At 36.9% G+C, this 23,115-nt stretch overlaps 1 protein-coding gene and 1 long non-coding RNA gene across 3 annotated transcripts in view; both read left to right on the top strand.

Annotated features, from left to right (window-relative positions):
* Nucleotides 1-23,115, top strand: part of LOC584707 (CUB and sushi domain-containing protein 2) — a 94,616-nt gene that overhangs the window by 23,512 nt on the left and 47,989 nt on the right. The window contains exons 2-5 of one of the 2 annotated variants that reach the window (XM_030986347.1): nt 702-866; nt 10,633-10,710; nt 12,522-12,608; nt 14,260-14,349. In XM_030986347.1, the coding sequence (XP_030842207.1) occupies nt 702-866; nt 10,633-10,710; nt 12,522-12,608; nt 14,260-14,349 (420 nt within the window). Of the gene's footprint in view, nt 1-357; nt 867-10,632; nt 10,711-12,521; nt 12,609-14,259; nt 14,350-23,115 lie in introns of those variants that run through there. The other variant, XM_030986346.1, reaches the window with a different exon arrangement.
* Nucleotides 881-4,183, top strand: LOC105437938. The gene is made up of 2 exons (XR_004064242.1): nt 881-2,898; nt 3,816-4,183. It is a non-coding gene; the product is annotated as an uncharacterized LOC105437938 (long non-coding RNA).

The raw sequence follows: 23,115 nt of genomic DNA on the forward strand, positions 1-23,115 counted from the left end.
TCTACTTCACTGAATATTTTTAAACGAATGTGTAAATCCCATCTTTTATCATTATATTCAATCTCAAAATAAATGATGTTACGTTTCAGTTAATGCACTTTTTAATGTATTCCCCCTCCCCTTCCCTTCTTCCTTTTTTTGTTTTCTTCTTTTGTATTGGTGTTTAGATTCTCTCGGTTTTCCTTTTCCTTTTTTTCTTTTCTCAACAATACAGTGTATACTTTTTAAGGGGTTGACGTACATAAAGCTAATTGTCCTTTTTGTTAACCCCACATTCCCATAAAATTTTGTTTGCTCCTTCCCTTTGTATTTTTCTTGTAATCGATCTTTTATTTGTATACCATGTTTTTATGTTTTTATGTTTTTATGGAGAATGAAATAAATGAAATGAATGAATGAATGAATATGAAGCAATAAAGTAGGTATATACCAAGAATTGGGCGCCTTGTTTGTTAGTTTGCTTGATTTGTTGTGATGAACAGTATTGCATTGTGGGTATGGGCATTGAGAGGGCACTGGAATCATATTTCTTACTCAATTTTTTTCTCTCCAGTGTTTCCCTACTTTACCATTCGGCATGGGCCCCCAATCCTCATGCCCATTCTGTAGTAACGCCACTGGCCAAGAACATGCACTGACCATTATACAGCTTCGCGTTCCATCATTCTTTCTTACTAGTTTTTTTCTTCTTCATTTTCAAGGCTGTGAAGACCCGGGTACGCCAGCCTTCGGTAGTCGATCTGGAACCTTCGACGACGGCGATGTTTTAACTTTTGAATGTTTTTTCGCGGATTTCACGCTCATTGGTGAATCTACGCTCACCTGTAATAATGGACAGTACAATGATGACGCTCCTGTTTGTAAGGGTAAGTAATAATGATCACACATCTTACTCCAGTAATATGTTCCCTTTGATCAGTCTCTGTATACCGTAACCAGAACTTTTCTCTTTTGGAAATAAAGAGTACGAATTAGTTTTCCATATTACTGATAAAATTCTATCTATGTAAACAAACAAACATTATGTGTGACAATATTCCGGGACAATATTGCAGATCCGAGGTCGGTTCTGCCTGCAGTATATAATCAACATCCTCAAGAATTAATAAGAAAGAATTTTTGAAAAAGTATGTAAAACTATGGAACAATGAAAAGCACAAGATAAACTGGAAACTCACTTATGAGTCTGTGACGTCAAGTCTTAACTGTCCACTAATTGTTTTCTTTATCTTGATAATATAAATTTTTCCCCCAAGAATCTTATTTCTTCACACCAGCATCCAAGTTAGATCGATGGTAATGTGTTTTTGTGTGGATGCACTACTATAGAGTATTTTTTTACAATTAAATCATGAAATCTGAATTTTGATAATCTATTAAGATAAAAGTCAATAGTTATGAATATACATTATTCACAAAATTGTATCAATTCTTCAAGTTCAAGTTCAAGTTCAAGTTCAAGTTTATTTGTCTTTCTTCCAACATAAATGTAATACAATTTAACAAATGTATAACATGCAAAGTATATAAGAGGAACACTTATAAGAATAAAGTTCACACAATGCATTTACATGAGAAAACAAAAGAAGAAAAGACGAGGAGACCTAATTAAAGCTTAGCTTGTAGAGGTCAGGTCCCTCAAAAACAATAACATAAACAACAAGAACAGCCTGGTTATATAATAGATTAATAAAAGAAATGTTCGTCAAAGGCGCTTAAGTACTAAAATAAAATACGTAAACAATAACCATATGATTATACACATGGTTTAACTGAGTAATAAAAAAGGGTGGGGAGAAGAGACTATGTACAAAAGGGGGAGATAAGAGTGATAATGATGTGGGATATAGAAATGAAGAGAGGGGCGGGAGTGGGAAAGAGAGGGAGAGCTCGAGTGGGGGGAGAAAGAAAAAAAAATACTTTCACTGTAAACTGAAAGCTAGTGTAACCCCCATAAAAATGGCAATTACTAAAGCAATATTTTGTTATTTATTCTTTTTCTATCTCTATCTCTCTCTCTCTCTCTTTCTATCTCTCGTCTCTCTCTCTCTCTCTCTCTCTTTCTATCCTTTCATTTCATCTCATACTTCTAAGAAACAAACTCTGCTTTGTGCTCCTTATGCAGTTTAGTGCAATATAGGTTTGTTCTCACCCAGATTATTTTCTTCTCCCAGTTTAAGAACTCTTGCTGGTAGATAACTTATTTGCTAGAGCTGTGACCATCAATAGCACTGGACACAGTGTTTGGGATTATATTGTCTCCCACAGAATTCGGTGCCCTTTCCCCTTTGTCTACTCCCTTTAATAGGACCCTCTTTTCTTAAGTGGTGTTTGCAGGTAGATTGTGTCCCTTCAGGATGTTGCTACTGTTAATCTCTGTATTCAGGTATAGTTTTAAAGTGGTTGTACTAAGAAAAGGCGAGCTTTAAGACCATGCTGTAGAGAGCTGGCTTGGAGTATTGGGTTTGAGACAAAGGATGGGTTGTTTTAGTTAAGGATGCAAGCTTGGTCCTATCACATGATGTTAGGTAACCAATAAGACGTCTAGTTGGAAGGAAGGGTAATGTGGGTCTGGACAGTTTAATACAACTTTGACACTTTAAGTTTCCAACTCATTCTCTGCCCAGCTGCCATTGCTTCGAACACTACCCTGTATATATTCAATCTCCATATTGGAGCATGTGCTACTAAATATATCTGTAGCCTCTACCTGATTTTCTTCTTCGAAACATATACAAAACGTATATATCAATTTTATATTCTTCAAGCTTCTCTAAGTTTAAGAGAGTTTCCTGTGTTATATTTCATTGGGCATTTCATCCAACTTCAACATTATTGAGTTGGTTATCATCCCAGTTCCTGATTTTATATTCAAGCAAGTGTTGGCTCTTTTACTAGGTAAGAACACTATCTTTTGCTATGTATGCTTTCATTATTCTGTTGTATGACGTGTGTGTATATCATGATGGTATCTATATTTTGCTTGTATAACTCTGAGTGTAGTTTGAGACTGTAGCATACATTATATAACTTTTAATGCAGTTGTATGTTATACAAGATTGATTCTTTCTGCTGATCAAACAATTCAGTTAAATGAGAAGAAAAGATTATATGTAAGATTATTTTGCAGTTAGTATACTGATTCTGATTCTATTAAGCCAGCTGCTATTACAGAGGCAGGCTGTTAAGAAAAGATTTATGAAGAGTTTTGGTAGTTTGAAATACTTGTTTGTAGATAAGATTTACTAACCTTCTCTACTGATGTACTGGTAATATGTATCTGCTGTTCATTATAGTTATGCTCTACGTGGAGCATTATTTTGCATATTCAATTGCTGGACTTTTCCATTGATTGTAAAAGTCACATGTTGTTTTGGCAAATTCTAAATCAACCGTCAGTCAGATAGATCGAGCTATCTATCTGTGGCATCCATATCGCATTCATTATAGTTCATAATGATATGAATGAAAACTCTACTGAACAGTTGGTGCACTATGCCATCTTCATTGCATACAGTTATTGTGATGTATACATATTATATATATTATTAACATGGGATAAGTACTATTTTGAAAAGGATTGTATCATGTTAATCATGAATTGAACCAATGTATAATGAGTAAATTAGTTGACAGAATCGCATTGATTCTTCCAAAGTTAATTAGATAAATCAAGAGGCAAACTCTCATTCTTTCCTTTATTTAATCTATTGAGATACGAGCTTGTTATATATATATATATATATATATATATCTTTCCCTCTCTTAAGGAACGTTTTGTTAGAAGAGTTCTGTTTATTATCCTCTTTTACTAGGTGGATCTTTTACTAGATCAGTCTTTTACTAGGACTTTTACAAGAGTCTTTTAATTGATGAAATTCATCAAGCTTCAAGCTATCGTTCAACTTGTTCCTGTGTTCTGCGTGCTGCGACGTCCTCTTCAACGACACAGAGACGCCGGATATATTGATCAACCGCGTATCGCGAGCGAGTTCATGAACATTTAATAATTTGGTTACTTTAATATTTAGATAATAGTCGGTTTAGTTATAAGTTATAATACCTTATAATGTTATAGTTGTAAGTTGTGGAAGTTTTGTTTATTTCAATGTTTACTTGATTTGCAGTTGTTATTGACAACGAGCTAATAAAGGCATTGCCAGGTTATTTTGTTAAAACGTAACCTCAAGTGTAATTTCTTTATTTATGGACCTGGGAAATTGTGACATTCGGGTTACACTAGCTACAGACGAGAAAGGAAAGAAAAAGGAAAAGGTAAGTCGGCAGTTGCTATACAGTAGTAAATTGGGGAATGGATTAAGTTCAAATATAAATCACGACACTACAGATTAAGAAACAACTAAGTAATTATTCAATAAGTACAATTTCAGTTTACGTTTGAAGACAGATATACTGACAGAATGGCTAATGCTTGAGTCAAGAGTGTTCCAAAACCTTGGTCCAGTGCAAACTAAAGTGTTGAGAGTAAACTTTGTCCTTGCATGGGGTAAGGTAAAGTTCATCAAAGATTTTGTGCAATGTCATGCACGCATTATGATACAAATCATCACCTGGGCGAAGGCATGGGGACATCAAGTTTTTGGGGATAAAACGAAAAATTAATGTGATCTAACTATATAAAGCAATTGGTAAATAGTGAGGACATGACGTCACAAACTGATAACCAAATTGGCAATTTGTGTAGGGATTTCCATAATTCTTTAGTTTTACATTCTTTTTCAATATTCATAACTTTCTTATGAGTTACCCGATTTTGCTCAAACTTTTCTTGATTGATTTGTCTGATTTTTCTGCTTATATTGAAAGTAAGTTATCTTTGGAGTGGACTTGCCCTTTAAGTTATACCGCTATTAACAAAAACGTGATATGAATTCGTCACTGAAGACGAATGATGTAGTCTGGAGGGGTTTTGTTACGGATCTCATATGGAGAGATGAAGAGAGAAGGAGAGAGAGAGAGAGTGAGAGAGAGAGAGAGAAAAATATGGCATTAGATAGATAAAGAGAAGGAGAGAGGGAGACGGCGTATATAGTCATGTAAAAAGATCCATGAGCAGGACAATGAGAGATAAAGAGGAATCAGAATGCATGCACTTCGAAAGAGAGAGGATAAAAAGGAAACATGGCAGGGGTGAAATGAGAGTACGTACAAAGGGGAAAGGGAAGAGCTAGAGAAAATTAAGGACCATTACAAGACATACAAGAGGGAGAACGAGAATCAGAGGCGAGGAAGGGGAAGGTGGGAGAGAAGAAAAATGGAAGGACAAAGGCAGAGGGAGACATAGCAAGAGAAGAAGATGGAGACAAGGCAAGGGAGGTAGAGGGAGAGAGCGAAGGAGTAGGGAGAGAGAGATGCAGAGATAGGACAATAGAAGGAGAGGGGCAGAACAAGAGAGGATACTATAGTCATGTAAAAATACATGAGCTGGACAGAGGGATAAAAGAGGAATCAGAATTCACGCACTCGGAAGGAGAGAGGATAGAAAGGAAACATCACAGGGGTTAAATAAGAATACAAAGGGTGAAGAGAAGAGCTAGAGAAAATTAAAGATATGTCCCTTTTGCAGCCAACATCAAATTCTGTAGAACATTGCAGGAATTATGAATATCCTATCTGTGAAATTTAAATGTTAGCAGTTTCCTAATATTCAAATTATGCAAGGAAACCCGACTTCACTGTCAGACACTAGGGGTTTTTCGTTTGTCACGTTGACATAGTCGACGTCTAATATGTGACGTCATTTCCGCGATCTGCGCATGCGTCGGGTCGTCTGGCGTCGTCAGGCCACATTTGCGAACCCGTTCATCGATGATTTGAGGTTCGTCAGAAAACTAGTGAACCGTCGTCAGAATGACGTCATCTTGCTACATCGCAGCGTAAATCAGGAAGTAAAAACAGAAAGAGAAATTGATAGAATGATTAAAAAACAAAGAATAACATAAGGAAAGACAGAAAAAAAGTGTGATAGAATGATAAAAACAAAGAATAACATAAGAGAAGATGATAGAAGGAAAAACAAAGGCTAACATAAGGGAAGACAGAAAGAGAAGGTGAAAGAAGGGAAAAAACAAATAATAACATAAGGAAAGACTGAAGAGAAAGTGTAAGAAGGAAAAAACAAAGAATAACATAAGGAAAGGCAGAAAGAGAAGGTGACAGAAGGAAAAAACAAAAAATAACATAAGGAAAGACAGAAAGAGAAGGTAAAAGAAGGAAAAAACAAAGAATAACATAAGGAAAGACAGAAAGAGAAGGTGAAAGAAGGAAAAAAAATAAAAGAATAACATAAGGAAAGACAGAAAGAGAAGGTGAAAGAAGGGAAAAACAAAGAATAACATAAGGAAAGACAGAAAGAGAAGGTGAAAGAAGGGAAAAAACAAAGAATAACATAAGGAAAGACTGAAGAGAAAGTGAAAGAAGGAAAAAACAAAGAATAACATAAGGAAAGACAGAAAGAGAAGGTGACAGAAGGAAAAAACAAAGAATAACATTAGAGAAGATGAAAGAAGGAAGAAACGAAAAATAACATAAGGAAAGACAGAAAGAGAAGATGAAAGAAGGAAAAAACAAAGAATAACATAAGGAAAGACAGAAAGAGAAGGTGAAAGAAGGAAAAAACAAAGAATAACATAAGGAAAGACAGAAAGAGAAGGTGAAAGAAGGGAAAAAACAAAGAATAACATAAGGAAAGACAGAAAGAGAAGGTGAAAGAAGGAAAAAAACAAAGAATAACATAAGGAAAGACAGAAAGAGAAGGTGAAAGAAGGGAAAAAACAAAGAATAACATAAGGAAAGACTGAAGAGAAAGTGAAAGAAGGAAAAAACAAAGAATAACATAAGGAAATACAAAAAGAGAAAGTGATAGAATGATAAAAACAAAGAATAACTTAAGAGAAGTTGATAGAAGGAAGAAACAACGAATAATATGAGGAAAGATAGAAAGAAAAATGATAGAATGATAACAACAACAATAACATTAGGAAAGACAGAAAGAGAAAATGATAAAGAATAGACAATGGAAAGATAGAAGAGAAGATGGAAGAAGGAAAAACAAAGAATATCATAAGAAAAATAGAGAGAGTATAATAGAATAATAAAAGAAGAACAAAATAAGAAGTGAAAGAAGGAGAAAATGAATAAGCGCGTGCGGGGCCATTACGTCATCGTGTAGAGAACGTGTGTCAACTTAAAACGAAAAGGGTTATAAGGTAGTGAACAGGACGGGTGTCTGACGTCAATTTGCATCGTTAGAGGACGTGAACGCCGTCCTCGTCCACACAAACGAAAAGCCCCTAGTACTATTGAGTGAGTGACTGGCTTTTTCTCTTTATTGGGGTAATAACATACATAAAATGAGCTGTAAAGGGTACATGAGCATTTATTTGTCTACATCAATAACCCACTTCTTGTCATGGCCAAAATTAAACTGATTGAATCTTTGCGCAGCACAATACGTACCACCATTCGGTACAATGGTCTGAAAATCAGACTATTACTTACTGACTTGGTAGCACTTAAGTCGATTCGACAACTAATAGTCGTTATTTCCCCACTTAAAGACATTTTCAAGCCCCCCCCCCCTTTTTTTTAAGGGAAGTTCTAAATTAGTATTATCTTTCAAATGCCGTTGGAATTTAACCTTTTCATTTTTTGGCCTGCAGATGGGACATAGTACCTTTTCTATCTCTACTCTTTTACCCTCTACCTCTCTCTTTCTCAATCTACCTCTCTTGCCTTGTCTCCCTCTTCTTCTCTTGCTATGTATCCCTCTGCCTTTGCCCTTCTCTTTTTCTTCTCTCTCACCTTCCCCCTTTCCCGTCTCTGATTCTCGTTCTCCCGCTTGTATGTCTTGTAATGTTCCTTAAAGAGAAGGGCAGAGGCAGAGGGACCGAGACATAGCAAGAGAAGAAGAAGGTGGTAAGACACGAGAGGTAGATGGAGAAAGAGAGAGGTATAGGGTGAAAAGGTAGAGGGAGAGAGAGAGAGAGATATGCAGAGTCAGAGCAAGAGAAGGAGAGGGGGCAAAACAAGTGAGGAGAAGGGAAACAGAGTAAGAGAGAGGAGAGAGAGATGCAATGGAAAACGATGCATTCCAGCATTAATAGAATTGAAAATAGAAAGAGAGAAGTATAGACATGTAAATGTCCGAGGGAGAGACGTAAATATTGCATATTACATGGGCTGAATAACTGAAAAATATAAACGTCTGGAAAGGAGACTTGCATCATATAAATGGGACGATTTGATATTGTTTTAAACTTGGGAGATTAACCCTATAGGTTTAATCAACAACGAGGAATCCGATTTCCCATAGGCGCAAACTATTGACATGCATCTCCCAAAGAAATAACACACAAAATTAGGCATTTTATACATTGTTTGTGATTGTATATGTTATGATAGGCAAAGAAGGTGATAAAATCAAATGTGAAATGGAACCACAAAAAAATTAACCCACCGGGAATCGAACCTTCGAACCTAGGTTGATTGAATGGGAGGCAAATGCTTTAACCGATGGACCAAAATATTTCTCATAGACTTTACATGCACAGCTGACAAATTGCCTTGGCATAGTCGCAATTTCAACTTTCAATTGTAAATTTTGACATGATCCTAATATGAGTTCAAAAGACAAAAGGCACGCCCCTATAGCCGATAGTCTCAACTATTATATCAAAACTCGGAAGAAAATGGAGCAAAAAAATAAGCGAGATACTGCTTAAAAAACACTGTCATGTAGAAATACACCTTCCATAGGCAAAAAAATGCAGAAAGAATCTAAATAAAAATTTGCGGGATCCCGCTTTGTCGGAGTAAAATCCAGAACCAGAAAAGGAAATTGCAAGTGTGTGCATATATCGGTGTGTGCAGGTGAAGTAATTGTTTGATTCGTTTTGTTCATGAACCTATTGTCGTCTTTTTTATTTTTTGAACAAAAAGACCCACTTGAATTTAAGTAGAAGTTTACCATTGTAAAACAATTTGCCTTGAAAAATCACTACTTGCATCGTAATTGTCGAATATATTTTTTTCCCGATGAAGATATCTGTAAAGATTGCCGTTTTCAAGCTCTTTCGTTATGAGGGAGGTTTTAAATTAGTGTTATTGTCATTGAGCCCAACATCAAACGAGTCATCAGGGCCCCGTCTTACAAAGAGTTGATATCAATCGCAACTTGTTTGTGATAATCAACCTTTTCTGATCGATTCCACAACGTTTCTTTCACAAGTAATGCAATCGCATGACCAGAACTGGTATTTACCTTTAAGCTCAATTATTGAACTTTCACTGATGAGTTATTCTGTATGTTCATGTCCCATCTATGTCACGCTTACTGCCCGTTAGATTGGAGATAGCCCGGCGCACAACTTTGCACTACAATCCATACAATTTTAGTGGGGGTGGCTCAACCAACCAACCAGCTCAACTCAGGCGCGGATCCAGGATTTCTCGGGGGGGGGGGGGGGGGGGGCATTTTTTCTTTTTTTGCTCCCGAAAATTTGCAAATTTGCACCACCCCCCCCCCCCCCCCCCCCCCCCCCTTGAGCGCCAGTTTTTACACAGCTTTCAAACGTCGGAATCGAGACCTATAGTCTTAAAGATGAAGTTGAGTTCTGGTCATGCGATTGCATTGTGAAAGAAACGATGTGGAATCGACCAGAAAAGGTTGATCATCTAAGAACTTGTGTGTATTGCAAGGTCCTGAAATCATCAAAATGATAAGAAATTTGGCCAAGTCTTGGTAAAGTTACAAACACTGTACACAGAAAGATGTATATGGGACAACACGAACACGCGGCGTACAAATCCTACCCCCCAAGTTTTACGATGTTACTTGACATAATTTAGAATATGTAGGCATTTGAGAGCCATGCTTTTCAGGGAACATGTCTTATCTGATGTTCTTCCACACTCGCATAATAAGAATGATTACGCTCACAAATTATTTTCCACCTCTTCCCAGAACTCAACCTTCTCTTTAATACTGGACATGTCAAACATGTTTCTATATACACTTATACTAACTGTAGTGAAAGCTAGTTAAGGAAGTCTGCGAAAACAGACCAGCATGTGTAACTATGACCTGCAACCCATGATTTATGCCAGGTTAGTTTATATGAAACAAGGGGAGACTCAGGTTAGTTGAGCCAGTGGCGCTCAAGGGGGGGGGGGCACCCCCCCAAAAGCTAAAAATCACGTGTTTTTACACGTTTTTATTCCCAGGGGGGGGGGGGGTCTGTTTTCGCAGACTTTCTTAAGTAGCTATCACTACAGTTAGTATAAGTGCATATGGAAACATGTTTGACATGTCCGGTATTAAGACTAGGTCTCGATTCCAGCGTAGACAAGCTTTTGAAAGCTGTGTAGGGCCTAGTACTTTCCACAGATAAAGGTAACTCCGGGAAAGCTCCAACACCAGCGCCGGTGTTGGAGCTTCCCGGAGATACAGAAAAGGAAGCATCAAATATATAGGAGGAACAAGGAATTTTAAAGCTTCACATTAATTGGTTGTCTCATCCACTTTATATCTCACTACTGTATATTCGATAGATCACATAAAGAAATAGATTCTATTGTCAACAACTGTGTTTTCTTATTTCTTTCCAATAGTTCGATGTGATCCGCTAAGTGACCAGTCTGATTGTCCCGGAGGAGTACCTTGCAACGCAGAAGGCTTCTGTGAAATAGGTAACAAAGAAAGCCATGACAATTGCGTGATTTAGTGTACAAGTTTTTTAAGTGTTCTAGTGCAATAAACGTGTTAACACAATCACGTAAATGTCATTGAGTCGATACCTTGATATTGAGTCGATTTTCACGTGAATTTGTTTATTGCCTTTATTGGGTCAGAATTATGTTTCGGCATGCAATATTCCTCATATTTGTTCTACACATTCTCAAGCTTCATGCTCTCACCCTCCACAATTAAGGCAGCATCGCCAATCACTTGTAGAAGCATTGATGTTTGTGACTTTTCATCTTTACCAGACATTCCTGAGGCAACATTGTGTACAGTGAATTTCTGTTTCAAACTTTTCTACAGTAGACGTTCTCGGAAATATTTTCCTTTAAGTCGAGTGTAGGAGGTTGACCTGAGATTTGCCATGTTTGCCATTTTGTATCTTTTTGTTTTTTAGTCTATTGTACGTATTCACTTACATGAACAGCATAACAAGTAGCTTTTTTGTATCTTTGCAACAATTACTTTAAGCTCAATTATTAAACTTTCACTGATGAGTTATTCTGTATGTTCTTGTACCATCGATGTCACTCTTAGTCCGTTAGACTGGAAAGTATGGTGGCTCCTAAGGGACACGCAAACGCAAAAAATTGACGTATACCTATGCAACAAATATTTTTTGTTTTTACGTCCAAGAAGTGAAAATAAAAAAAAATTGACGTATGCCTATGCAATAAATTGTTTGTCTTTTACGTCCAAGACGTGAAAATTAAAAAAAATAACTTGTACCTTTGCTTGGTAATGTTTTCATTTTTCTGTACTAGCCCAGAAGGGACACGCAGACGTGAAAATCCTGTGGAAAATCTGCGTCAAATATTCACGTCTGGTATATGTTTTTTTTTTTTTTTTTCACGTCTTGGGCGTAAAAGACAAACAATTTGTTGCATAGATATACGTCAATTTTTTTGTTTTTCACGTCTTGGACGTAAGAAATGAAAACCAATACCAAGCATAGGTAAACGTCAATTTTTTTATTTTTCACGTCTTGCGGACGTAAAAAATGAAAACCAATACCAAGCATAGGTAAACGTCAATTTTTTTATTTTTCACGTCTTGGACGTAAGAAATGAAAACCAATACCAAGCATAGGTAAACGTCAATTTTTTTTATTTTTCACGTCTTGGACGTAAGAAATGAAAACCAATACCAAGCATAGGTAAACGTCAATTTTTTTATTTTTCACGTCTTGGACGTAAGAAATGAAAACCAATACCAAGCATAGGTATACGTCAATTTGTTTTCACGTCTTGGACGTAAAAAATGAAAACATTACCAAGCATAGGTATACGTCAAATTCATGCGTTTTCGTGTCCCTTAGGAGCCACCATAGAAAATGGCCCAGCGAAGAACTTTGCACTCCAATCCATACAACGACAGCGCCAACTATTATGGACATTTAACTAAATTCAGTAGACATACACTTGGACTCTTAGCCCTCTCATCATCTCTCACGTCACAAAGAAGAATTGGACTGAACTGGACTGATTTCAATGATTCCTCCACATAGCTAGGCTGGGTTGCTCTGCACAAACACCGGCTGCCAAACACCGGCTGCCAAATCCTGACACCATATTATGTTCCTAGGCCATTTAAACAAATATACATGTTTGGCGACCCCGGGGGCCCGCTCCTTTTTTGGGGGGCCGCCTCCGATTGTTTTTTTTTTTTGGTGTTGATTGTGTTTTGTTATGTTCGATAGATCACATAAGGAAAACGATTCTACTGTCAACAACTTTGTTTTCTTTTTTCTTTCCAATAGATCCATGTGGACCGCAGCCGGAACTCCCGAGTTGTTCCATAGAATTTTGCACCTCCTTCGGGCCTAATTTCGCCTTGGCTTTCTGTGGTAAGAAAAGAAAGGATAGGGGTGTCGCTAGAAGCACATATTAGTGTTAAGTTACTCCATTAAATTTATGCTGGCAATCTATACTTTTCTCTGGACTGTTGGTATAAACAAAATATTTAAAAAATGTTTTGGGTTTTGTGGCAAAAATAAATAAATAGAGATGTATTTCACAAACGATACAACCTGTTGACTGTTGAATTTTAAAGGACAGCTACCTGTCAATTGCTTTTTAATCTCTTTTTAAGGGGGGGGGGGGGGAAGGGCGTTAAATTAAGTGCATAAATGCACTCTTTTACTCTAGATATTTCTATTAAAACAGATTGAAAATGTTTCCTTAAAGCTAATTTTGAGTTCTAGCTGGTATGTCGAGAGAACATGGCTATAGTGAATTATAGATTGTTTATCTTGCAGTACTGCGTGTTGGGATCGGTTTATGAGATATTGGCAGTAGGCCCGTAGCCACGGGGGGGGGGGGGGGGAACGTGCCCCCAAACAATTTCCAAGATTGGTTGAACTTTTGTAGACCCCTCCCCCCCCAAAAAAAAAAAAACACATCAAACTCTGGTTACAGCCCTGATTAGATTTGCCATGTCTGCCATTTTGTATCTTTTTGTTTTTTAGTCTATTGTACGTATTCACTTACATGAACAGCATAACAAGTAGCTTTTTTGTATCTTTGCAACAATTACTTTAAGCTCAATTATTAAACTTTCACTGATGAGTTATTCTGTATGTTCATGTTACATCGATGTCACTCTTACTGCCCGTTAGACTGGAAAGTATGGTGGCTCCTAAGGGACACGCAAACGCAAAAAATTGACGTATACCTATGCAACAAATATTTTTTGTTTTTACGTCCAAGAAGTGAAAATCAAAAAATTGATGTATGCCTATGCAACAAATTGTTTGTCTTTTACGGCCAAGACGTGAAAATTAAAAAAAATGATGTGTACCTTTGCTTGGTAATGTTTTCATTTTTCTGTACTAACCCTGAAGGGACACGCAGACGTGAAAATCGTGTGGAAAATCTGCGTCAAATATTCACGTCTGGTATATGTCTATTTTTTTTATTTTCACGTCTTGGGCGTAAAAGACAAACAATTTGTTGCATAGGTATACGTCAATTTTTTTTTAACGTCTTGGACGTAAAAAATGAAAACATTACCAAGCATAGGTATACGTCAAATTCATGCGTTTTCGTGTCCCTTAGGAGCCACCATAGAAAATGGCCCAGCGTAGAACTTTGCACTCCAATCCATACAACGACAGCGCCAACTATTATGGACATTTAACTAAATTCAGTAGACATACACTTGGACTCTTAGCCCTCTCATCATCTCTCACGTCACAAAGAAGAATTGGACTGAACTGGACTGATTTCAATGATTCCTCCACATAGCTAGGCTGGGTTGCTCTGCACAAACACCGGCTGCCAAACACCGGCTGCCAAATCCTGACACCATATTATGTTCCTAGGCCATTTAAACAAATATACATGTTTGGCGACCCCGGGGGCCCGCTCCTTTTTTGGGGGGCCGCCTCCGATTGTTTTTTTTTTTTGGTGTTGATTGTGTTTTGTTATGTTCGATAGATCACATAAGGAAAACGATTCTACTGTCAACAACTTTGTTTTCTTTTTTCTTTCCAATAGATCCATGTGGACCGCAGCCGGAACTCCCGAGTTGTTCCATAGAATTTTGCACCTCCTTCGGGCCTGATTTCGCCTCCGATTTCTGTCAAGGTAACAAAAGAAAGGATAGGGGTGTCGCTTCAGGGACATATTAGTGTTAAGTTACTCCATTAAATTTATGCTGGCAATCTGTACTTTTCTCTGGACTGTTGGTATAAAACATAAAAAATTAAAATGTTTTGGGTTTTGTGGCAAAAATAAATAAATAGAGATGTATTTCACAAACGATACAACCTGTTAACTGCTGAATTTTAAAGGACAGCTATCTGTCTATTGCTTTTCAATTCCCTTTTTAGGGGGGGGGAGGGGGTTAAATCAAGTCCATGAATGCACTCTTTTACTTTATTATTATATTACTCATTTTGCATCAGCCCATGCCAACTCGCTTGGTATTTGAACTCATGTTGGTATTTATCATGGACAGGAGCGAGCGGCGATCCTAGCTTTGGGGTTTTCTAGAATACATAATTTCAGCATTCAAAATTGCGAAATCTCGCTTGGTCGCTACGCTCCCTCACCCAATAACACAAAACAATGATAGGCCTATGACATTCCGCCCACGCTCCCTGCCTTGATTTATCCATGGTAGTATGCACTGGAGAAGATCTGTTGTTAACATATAGGGGAGATGATTTACTGACGCGCAGAGGCGCAGGGTGGGTACATTGCCCCTTTTAGAGCTACCCATTTTTAGCTCGGATAAGGGCACCTTTTGTTTACACATATGCCCTCTTTCCTTTCTAAACAGGGCCCCTTTTCCTTATGATAAAGGCCATTTTAAAAAAGAGCCCCATCCCCTTCTCATAAATGCCCATTTTCACTTATGAAAATTGTCCCTTTCATTCTCATAAGTGTCCCTTTTCTTTTCTGGTAAATATTCAAATACAAGAAGTTCATTCTTTTCACTTTAGATAATTGCCCCATTATTCATATCTGAGAGATGCTCATTTTACTTTGAAAAGTATCCCTTCCCCTCCTGATAAGTACTCTTTTCATCTCTGATGGGTGCCCATTTTTACCTCTGATAACTGCCCCTTTATTTTGACACGTGCCCATAAATGCTCCTTTTCACCTCTAATAAATACCTCTATCAAATTCTGATGGATGCCCCTTTTCAGTCGACACATGCCCATTTCCCATTCTCATAAGTGCCCCTTTTCATCTCTGGAGAGTGCCTCCTTTCAGGTATAAGAAGTGCCCCATTTTAAACTTGGATATTTAGACTTTGTACCTTGACCTTAATATATAAACATGCCCCTAATTTAAAGCGACTAGGAGTAATTTCCCCCACAGCTCGCTCGCTCGCATTTATACAGGCGTGGATACAGGATTTTCCAATAGGGGGGGGGGGGGCGGAAATTTGAAAATTGCACAGACATTTTTTTTCAACTCAGCATACCAAAACTGACAAGTAGCCACTATTATTATTATTATAATTATACCTGTACAATTTTTGACATTTTCATCGTGGGGGGGGGGGGGGGGCTATAGCCTCTAGCCCCAACAAATAATTTTGTGGTTTCACAAATCGGCTAGTGAGCGAAGCGAGCGAGCAAAAATTTGAGCATAATATGTATTTTGTGAAAGTGTTATTTATCACCAAAATAAACGAGGAAAGATATCAAAAATTCATATTCAAACAGCTTGCTGTCCCCCCTCCCCCATTACGCACGAAGGGCAGAAGCTTTGACCTTTCATTAATTATTAGAGAAAGAAGACAATTTGTTGTACCATTCTCGACTCTTATTTCTTGTCTGAATTCAGTTCCCCCCGTTTTGCGCGGAAGCTTTGACCTTTCATAGTTTAATGAAATTCCTAGAGAAAGAAGATGATTCGTTGTTCCATTCTCGACTCTTAATCCTTCTCTGAATTCAGTTCCCACCCCCCCCCCTGCGCAAAGCGCGGAAGCCTAACGTTTCATTAAAATATTAGAGAAAGAAGATGATTCGTTGTACCATTCTCGACTCTTAAGCCTTGTTTGAAAGCAGTCTTCCCCCTCCCGCGCGGAGATTGGCAGCTTCGATGTTTCATTAAATTATGAACGAAAGAAAAGGATTTGTTGTACCATTTTCGACTCTTTATCCTTGTCTGAATTGAGTCTCGGCCTCCCGCGCTTTGCGTGGAAGATTAACGTTTCATTAAATTATTCAAGAAAGAAGACGATTTGTTGTACCGTTCTTGACTCTTTATCCTTGTCTGAATTGAGTCCCGGCCTCCCGCGCTTTGCGTGGAAGCTTAACGTTTCATTAAATTATTCAAGAAAGAAGACGATTCGTTGTACCGTTCACAACTCTTTATCCTTGTCTGAATTGAGTCCCGGCCTGCGTGGAAGCTTACGTTTCATTAAATTATTAGAGAAAGAAGACGATTCGTTGTAGGCCTACTGTTCTCGACTTGTCAGAATTTTCAAAAATGTTTCTTTGTCTGCTCCTTTTTCGTCCTGTCCTCTTACTGCCCCTACCGCCCCTGTCTACGCGCCTGCTTTAAAGGGAAAATGAAACAATCATGATTGTGATAGCACTCAATTAAGTTAGTAAAAATGAAAGAAGAAAAAAGATCTGTTACACCAACCATGGATAAATCACGGCCGGGAGCATCATATCATAGTTTTGTGTTATCGGGCGAGGTCCGGGGCGTAGCGGCCAAGCGAGATTTTGCAATGTAGACATTATGCATTCTAGAAAATCCCTAAGGACAATATGTACGAGCGAGTTGGTATGAGCTGAATCCAAATGAAGGGCAAAATAAGAGTTGTGAAGCGGCCCTATCGTTAATTTTTGTGTATTACGGGCCGGACTTTGTTGCATGAAAAGTAACCCTTTATCGGAGATTTGGGGAACACAAATTTGGAACCTCTGACCCTGGAGTGGGAGGGAGTGGGGGGGGGGGGGGGGGCTTCTTTTTCTTTTTCTTTTCTCCTTTTTCTCTTTCTCTTCTCCTTTCTTTTCTCTTTTCCTTTTTTTCTTCTCTTCTCCTTTCTTTTTTTCTCTTCGTTCTTCCTCTTTTTTCCCCTTTTTTTTGCGCCGCCAATAGGGGGGGCCGCGGCCGTTTCGGCCCCCCCTGGATCCGCCACTGATTTATAGATGATACAATTAATTTATTACTCAAGGTCTTTTTAGTCTGCCGTTATGAGAATGTGCTTATAACCCCATCATGATTGGGGGTTTCCTCTTTATAACATGTAATTTTTCGCACTGCGACCTCACAGATCTTACTTTTTATTATCGCTCGCTTTGCTCGCTCGCAAATGAATATTCAGACCATCTCACCTAGCTGCAATATATTGTATAATATATAAAGAAAAACAAGTAAGATCATCACAGTGTAGGGGTATATACCTACCAGTGTCTAAACAAATGTATATTTTCGCTTTGAGATTTCACTCTGTAGGTGCCCTTTTTTGGGGTGCCCCCCCCCCACTTTGTAAGTCGCCCTGCCGCCCCTTACGCTCACGCCTTAGCGTCAGAACGCGCCAGCTTCAATTGCAAGCGCAGGGGGTGGCTGAGGAGGGCATTCCCCCCTCTGAAGCTAAATTTTTGAAACTGTCTAGGTCTTTGCAATATGGCCGGGTGGCGTTTTTCCCCTTTAAACTTGAAACATAAATCTGCCAAAGTGCCAAATATGTTCAGAAATCCAAGTTTGATAGAAGATATAATTTATGTATGATACCTGATTATAATGATTTTATTTTGACTTAAAGGGCTAATTGATTTTCCATTATATGACAATTTTAAACAAAAAGGTAAATATAATATTTATGTTGTAAGTTGGTATGGTCAGTAGACGTGTATGTGTAACCATGTTTTGGCATGTTTGTTATTTGCACCATGCAGTATCTATTAGCGAAGGCGAACGAGTTCTCTTTCAAATCATTCTGACAAGTTTGATGGAAAATATTGTACTAAGCGTTAACCTATTACTGGACAGTTAACGCTTCTATTTTGCACTACTGAAAAGCTTTTCAATGAATTTGCTCGGAAAAGTTGGTGACATACAAAAAAATACCCATAAATGAAGTTTACTTATATGAAGCGATGAATCTGCGGCACTTGGCGAGGATCGTCAAAACAATAGAAAAATTCACATTTTGTTTACAAGTTAAAAAGCATGGTCTAACACTAGGATAAAAGAACATTATTCTTAACATTAATTACAATTTCACTTAATCGACAAGACCATAATTATACAGACCTTGCTGGTTCAATGATTTTGTTTTCGAAAATGGCATTTTCAACGGATATTTTCCCGATACAAACATGTATTTTAGACCTACCATTTTCCCTATTAAAACATCTGCACAACTTACAACTCACTATTAAATGGTGATTGCGTACTAGTTAAGGCATTATGCATATCTGCGATGATACCACCAATTAGCTCTGTAAAGGGCATTTCACTTCTTCCTCTGTTATTGGTTTGTAAAATAGTGAGTTTTCTCTTCTATGTCCTTATTCTGTAAGTCAAAATTCACTGCTGGTATTTCAATTGCCAGCTTACGGCCTATGATTTCAATAAACTTGTTAAATTTTTATTGTCATATGTTATCACTCTATTTTCTAATTTATCTAAATTGGTCACTGTATTCATGACGTTTCCACCACTCAATAACTTGTTAATGATTTGACACAATTTACAATTGTCATTCTTATTATTGAAGAAGAGGTTAATACCGTTTCTCTCTTTGCATTTCGGAGACCATTTCTGTAACTCTTGTATTCTTCCTCGTCATTCTGTTAGAATTCTTAGTTTAGAATAAAAGTTGTGGTTCTTGTTGACTGATTTTAACATCCATGGTTTTCTCCCAGTATTTCCCCTATTCAGGTTGTTCGAAGTTGATGACATAATTGTTGCATGCTTGTCACAGACTTGCGTAAACAAGTCGTAAAATACATGAGTATGACTCATTACATTTTGTTCAACCTCTTACATTATACCAATAAGATTTACCTAGATTATCATATACATGTCATTTATTAATATCATAATTTATGAAGGTATGAGACACAGACTTTTTGTGATTTGTTTTACTAGCCTTCGTAAGATGTTCAAAGGCAACAAAGATAAGGAAATAATCAGGTGGGCTGTATCTAATACAGACCACCTTATAATTTTGTTAAAATTGCCTTTATTAATATTTATCAGGTGGGCTGTATCTAATACAGACCACCTTATATTTTTGTTAAAATTGCCTTTATTTATTATTCTTTATTATCAGGTGGGCTGTATATAATACTCAGGTGGGCTGTATATAATACAGACCACCTTATATTTTTGTTAAAATTGCCTTTATTATTTATCAGGTGGGCTGTATCTAATACAGACCACCTTATATTTTTGTTAAAATCGCCTTTATTATTTATTTATCAGGTGGGCTGTATCTCATACAGACCACCTCATAATTTTGTTAAAATCGCCTTTATCAGGTGGGCTGTATAACGTACAGACCACCTTATAATTTCGTTAGAATTGCCTTTATCAGGTGGGCTGTATAACGTACAGACCACCTTATAATTTCGTTAGAATTGCCTTTATTTATTTATTATATATTTTTCTTATTTCTAACCACTTTTTTGTTGGCAAGATAACTTGGAAATGGCTCAATCAAATGCCTTGAAATTTGGCATACATATGAATAGGCATATGTACAAAGCACAATAACGTTTTCAACTTTGACCTTGACTGATGACGTCATCTAGGCGCCATTTTGTAAAATTTTACGAAAATAAACTCATGATCATATCTTCATAACCAAAAGGTATTTCTCATTCATATTTATCATGATCAAGGTCAATATCCGTCCGGTCAATGGCAGGTCAAATAACGCGCGCATGCGCGTACCTCCGCGCGTCAATGCGCGCGCAAAATTTTGAAATGCTCAAAATCGTCTCAAAATCATTTTGCAAACGTTTTAGGCCATTCTAAGCATTTTATAAAAAATCGCGCACACGCGCATGCGCGCGCGTTTTCGCGCGTAAAACTATTACACAACATAGAATCGCCATTTTTTTTCTTTCATAATATTCCACATATTTTTACAAACAATGTTATACCATGTTTGTCTCTTTATGACTATTAATAACGGAATGATCGACCGTTTAACATAAATTTCTGTACGTGCGAGCTCTTGTATTACATAGAATATATGGACAAAAACATGCCTACACAAAATCCATTGTAGCTCTTTAGGATGCAAGGTCACCCTAATTATTTTTCATATTGTGATAGAATATAAATTGGAGATATGATTTCATGTCTAATTTTACCCTCAATTAACTCATGACGTCATCATAATGGCCTCCGAACTCAAAATTTCAATTTGCATATTATGTTGTCATCATATTTTTGGAAAATTGATAGTATCTCTCTTAATATTGATCAATTTTCTTCCAAAATTGTATATGTTTTAGCTGAGACAATGTTCTACAAATGCAGTGTTCAAAATTTTTAATTTTGACAAAAGCATCATGGCGTAATTTTGCGATTAAAGGAGGAATGCCAATTTTTCACATTTTGCGTGTATTCTCTATGGGACATGAGTTTTTCTCAGAACTGGATTCTACATTTCCGTCTTTTGCGAGCAATATCTCCGTCGTTTTAGCGTCGTTTACGCTGAACTTCGAGTATGTTGTAGCTGAGACAATTAGCTATCTCAAATGTGCCATTCATTTTGTCTTAAGTTTTAGTTGGACCAGCCCACCTATACTTGTTCCAAACAAGTATTACAAATCTAGTTTATTATTTATTATTTATATATTTTCAGGTGGGCTGTATAACGTACAGACCACCTTATAATTTCGTTAGAATTGCCTTTATTTATTTATTTATTTATTATTAGGTGGGCTGTATCTAATACAGACCACCTTATAATTTTGTTAAAATTGCCTTTATTATTATTATTATTATTAGGTGGGCTGTATCTAATACAGACCACCTTATAATTTTGTTAAAATTGCCTTTATTATTATTATTATTATTTATTATTTATTTTTCTTATTTCGACCCACTTTTTTGTGTTCAAGATAATTTGAAAATGGCTCAATCAAATATCTTAAAATTTAACACACATATGTAAAGGCATATTCACAAAACACAGCAAATTTTTCGACCTTGACCTTGACTGATGACGTCATCTAGGCGCCATTTTGTGAAAAATTTTGAAAATCAACTTATGATCATATCTTCATAACCAAAAGTAATATCTCATTCATATTTATCATGATCAAGGTCAATATCAGTCCGGTCAAATTCAGGTCAAAAAACGCGCGCGTGCGCGTACGTCCGTGCGTCATTACGCGCGCAAAAATTTTAAATGCTCGAAATCGTCTTAAATTTTTTTTGCATACGTTTCAGGTCATTTTAAGCATTTTATAAAAAATCGCGCGCACGAGCATGCGCGCGCGTTTTCGCGCGTTACACCATTACACAACATAGAATCGCCATTTTTTTTTCTTTCATGATATTTCTCATATTTTTTCGAGGAATTTGATACCATGTTTATCTCTTTATGTCCATTAACAACAAGATGAGCGTCAATTCAAGAAAAATGCCCGTGCGCGCGAGCTCTTTTAATACATAGCATATATGGGCAAAAACATGCCTATACAAAATCCATTATAGCTCTTTGGAATGAACCGTGACCTTCAATTTTTTTCATATTTAGATAGAGTATGAGTCGAAGATATGATTCCATGTCTCATTTGGCCATTAAGTGTATCGTGACATCATCATAATGGCCTTGGATCTCAAAATACGAATTTGCATATTATGAAGTCAGCATATTTATGTAAAATTGATTGTATCTCTGTAAATATTTATCGATTTTCTTCCAAATTTCGATATGATGTAGCTTAGACAATTTTCTACAAGCTCAGTCATCACCATTTTTCATTTTGATGACGTCATCATAGTGAAAATTACGATTAAAGGGCACATATCAGAAATGTCTTAAGTAGCGTGTTATGCCTATTGAAGGTGAATTTCGTACATCTTTAATCTACATGACATTGTTTTTTTAGCAGTATCTCGCTTATTTTTGCTCTATTTTGTCTCAAAGTTCAGTTTGACCAGCCCACCTATACTTGTTCCAAACAAGTATTATATGTCTAGTTTATTATTTATTTTTCTTATTTCGACCCACTTTTTTGTGTTCAAGATAATTTGAAAATGGCTCTATCAAATATCTTAAAATTTAACACACATATGTATAGGCATATGAACAAAACACAGCAAACTTTTCAACCTTGACCTTGACTGATGACGTCATCTAGGCGCCATTTTGTGAAATTTTCTGAAAAATTCCTCATGATCATATTTTCATAACGGTACGTCATTTCTCATTCATATTTATCATGATTAAGGTCAATATCAGTCCGGTCAAATTCAGGTAAAAAAACGCGCGCGTGCGCGTACGTCCGCGCGTCAATGCGCGCGCAACATTTCAAAATGCTCAAAATCGTCTCAAATTTATTTTGTATACGTTTCAGGTCATTTTAAGCATTTTATAAAAAATCGCGCGTACGAGCATGCGCGCGCGTTTTCGCGCGTTACACCATTACACAACATAGAATCGCCATTTTTTTTTCTTTCATGATATTTCTCATATGTTTTCAAGGAATTTGATACCATGTTTATTTCTTTATGGCCATAAATAACAAGATGAACGTTAATTCAAGATAAATGTCCGTGCGCGCGAGCTCTTTTATTACATAGCATATATGGGCAAAAACATGCCTATACAAAATCCATTATAGCTCTTTGGAATGAACCGTGACCTTCAATGTTTTTTCATATTTAGATAGAGTATGAGTCGGAAATATG

The sequence above is a fragment of the Strongylocentrotus purpuratus genome, unplaced genomic scaffold (genome assembly GCF_000002235.5).
Source record: "Strongylocentrotus purpuratus isolate Spur 01 unplaced genomic scaffold, Spur_5.0 spur5_scaffold_15, whole genome shotgun sequence".
NCBI classification, from domain to species: domain Eukaryota; kingdom Metazoa; phylum Echinodermata; class Echinoidea; order Camarodonta; family Strongylocentrotidae; genus Strongylocentrotus; species Strongylocentrotus purpuratus.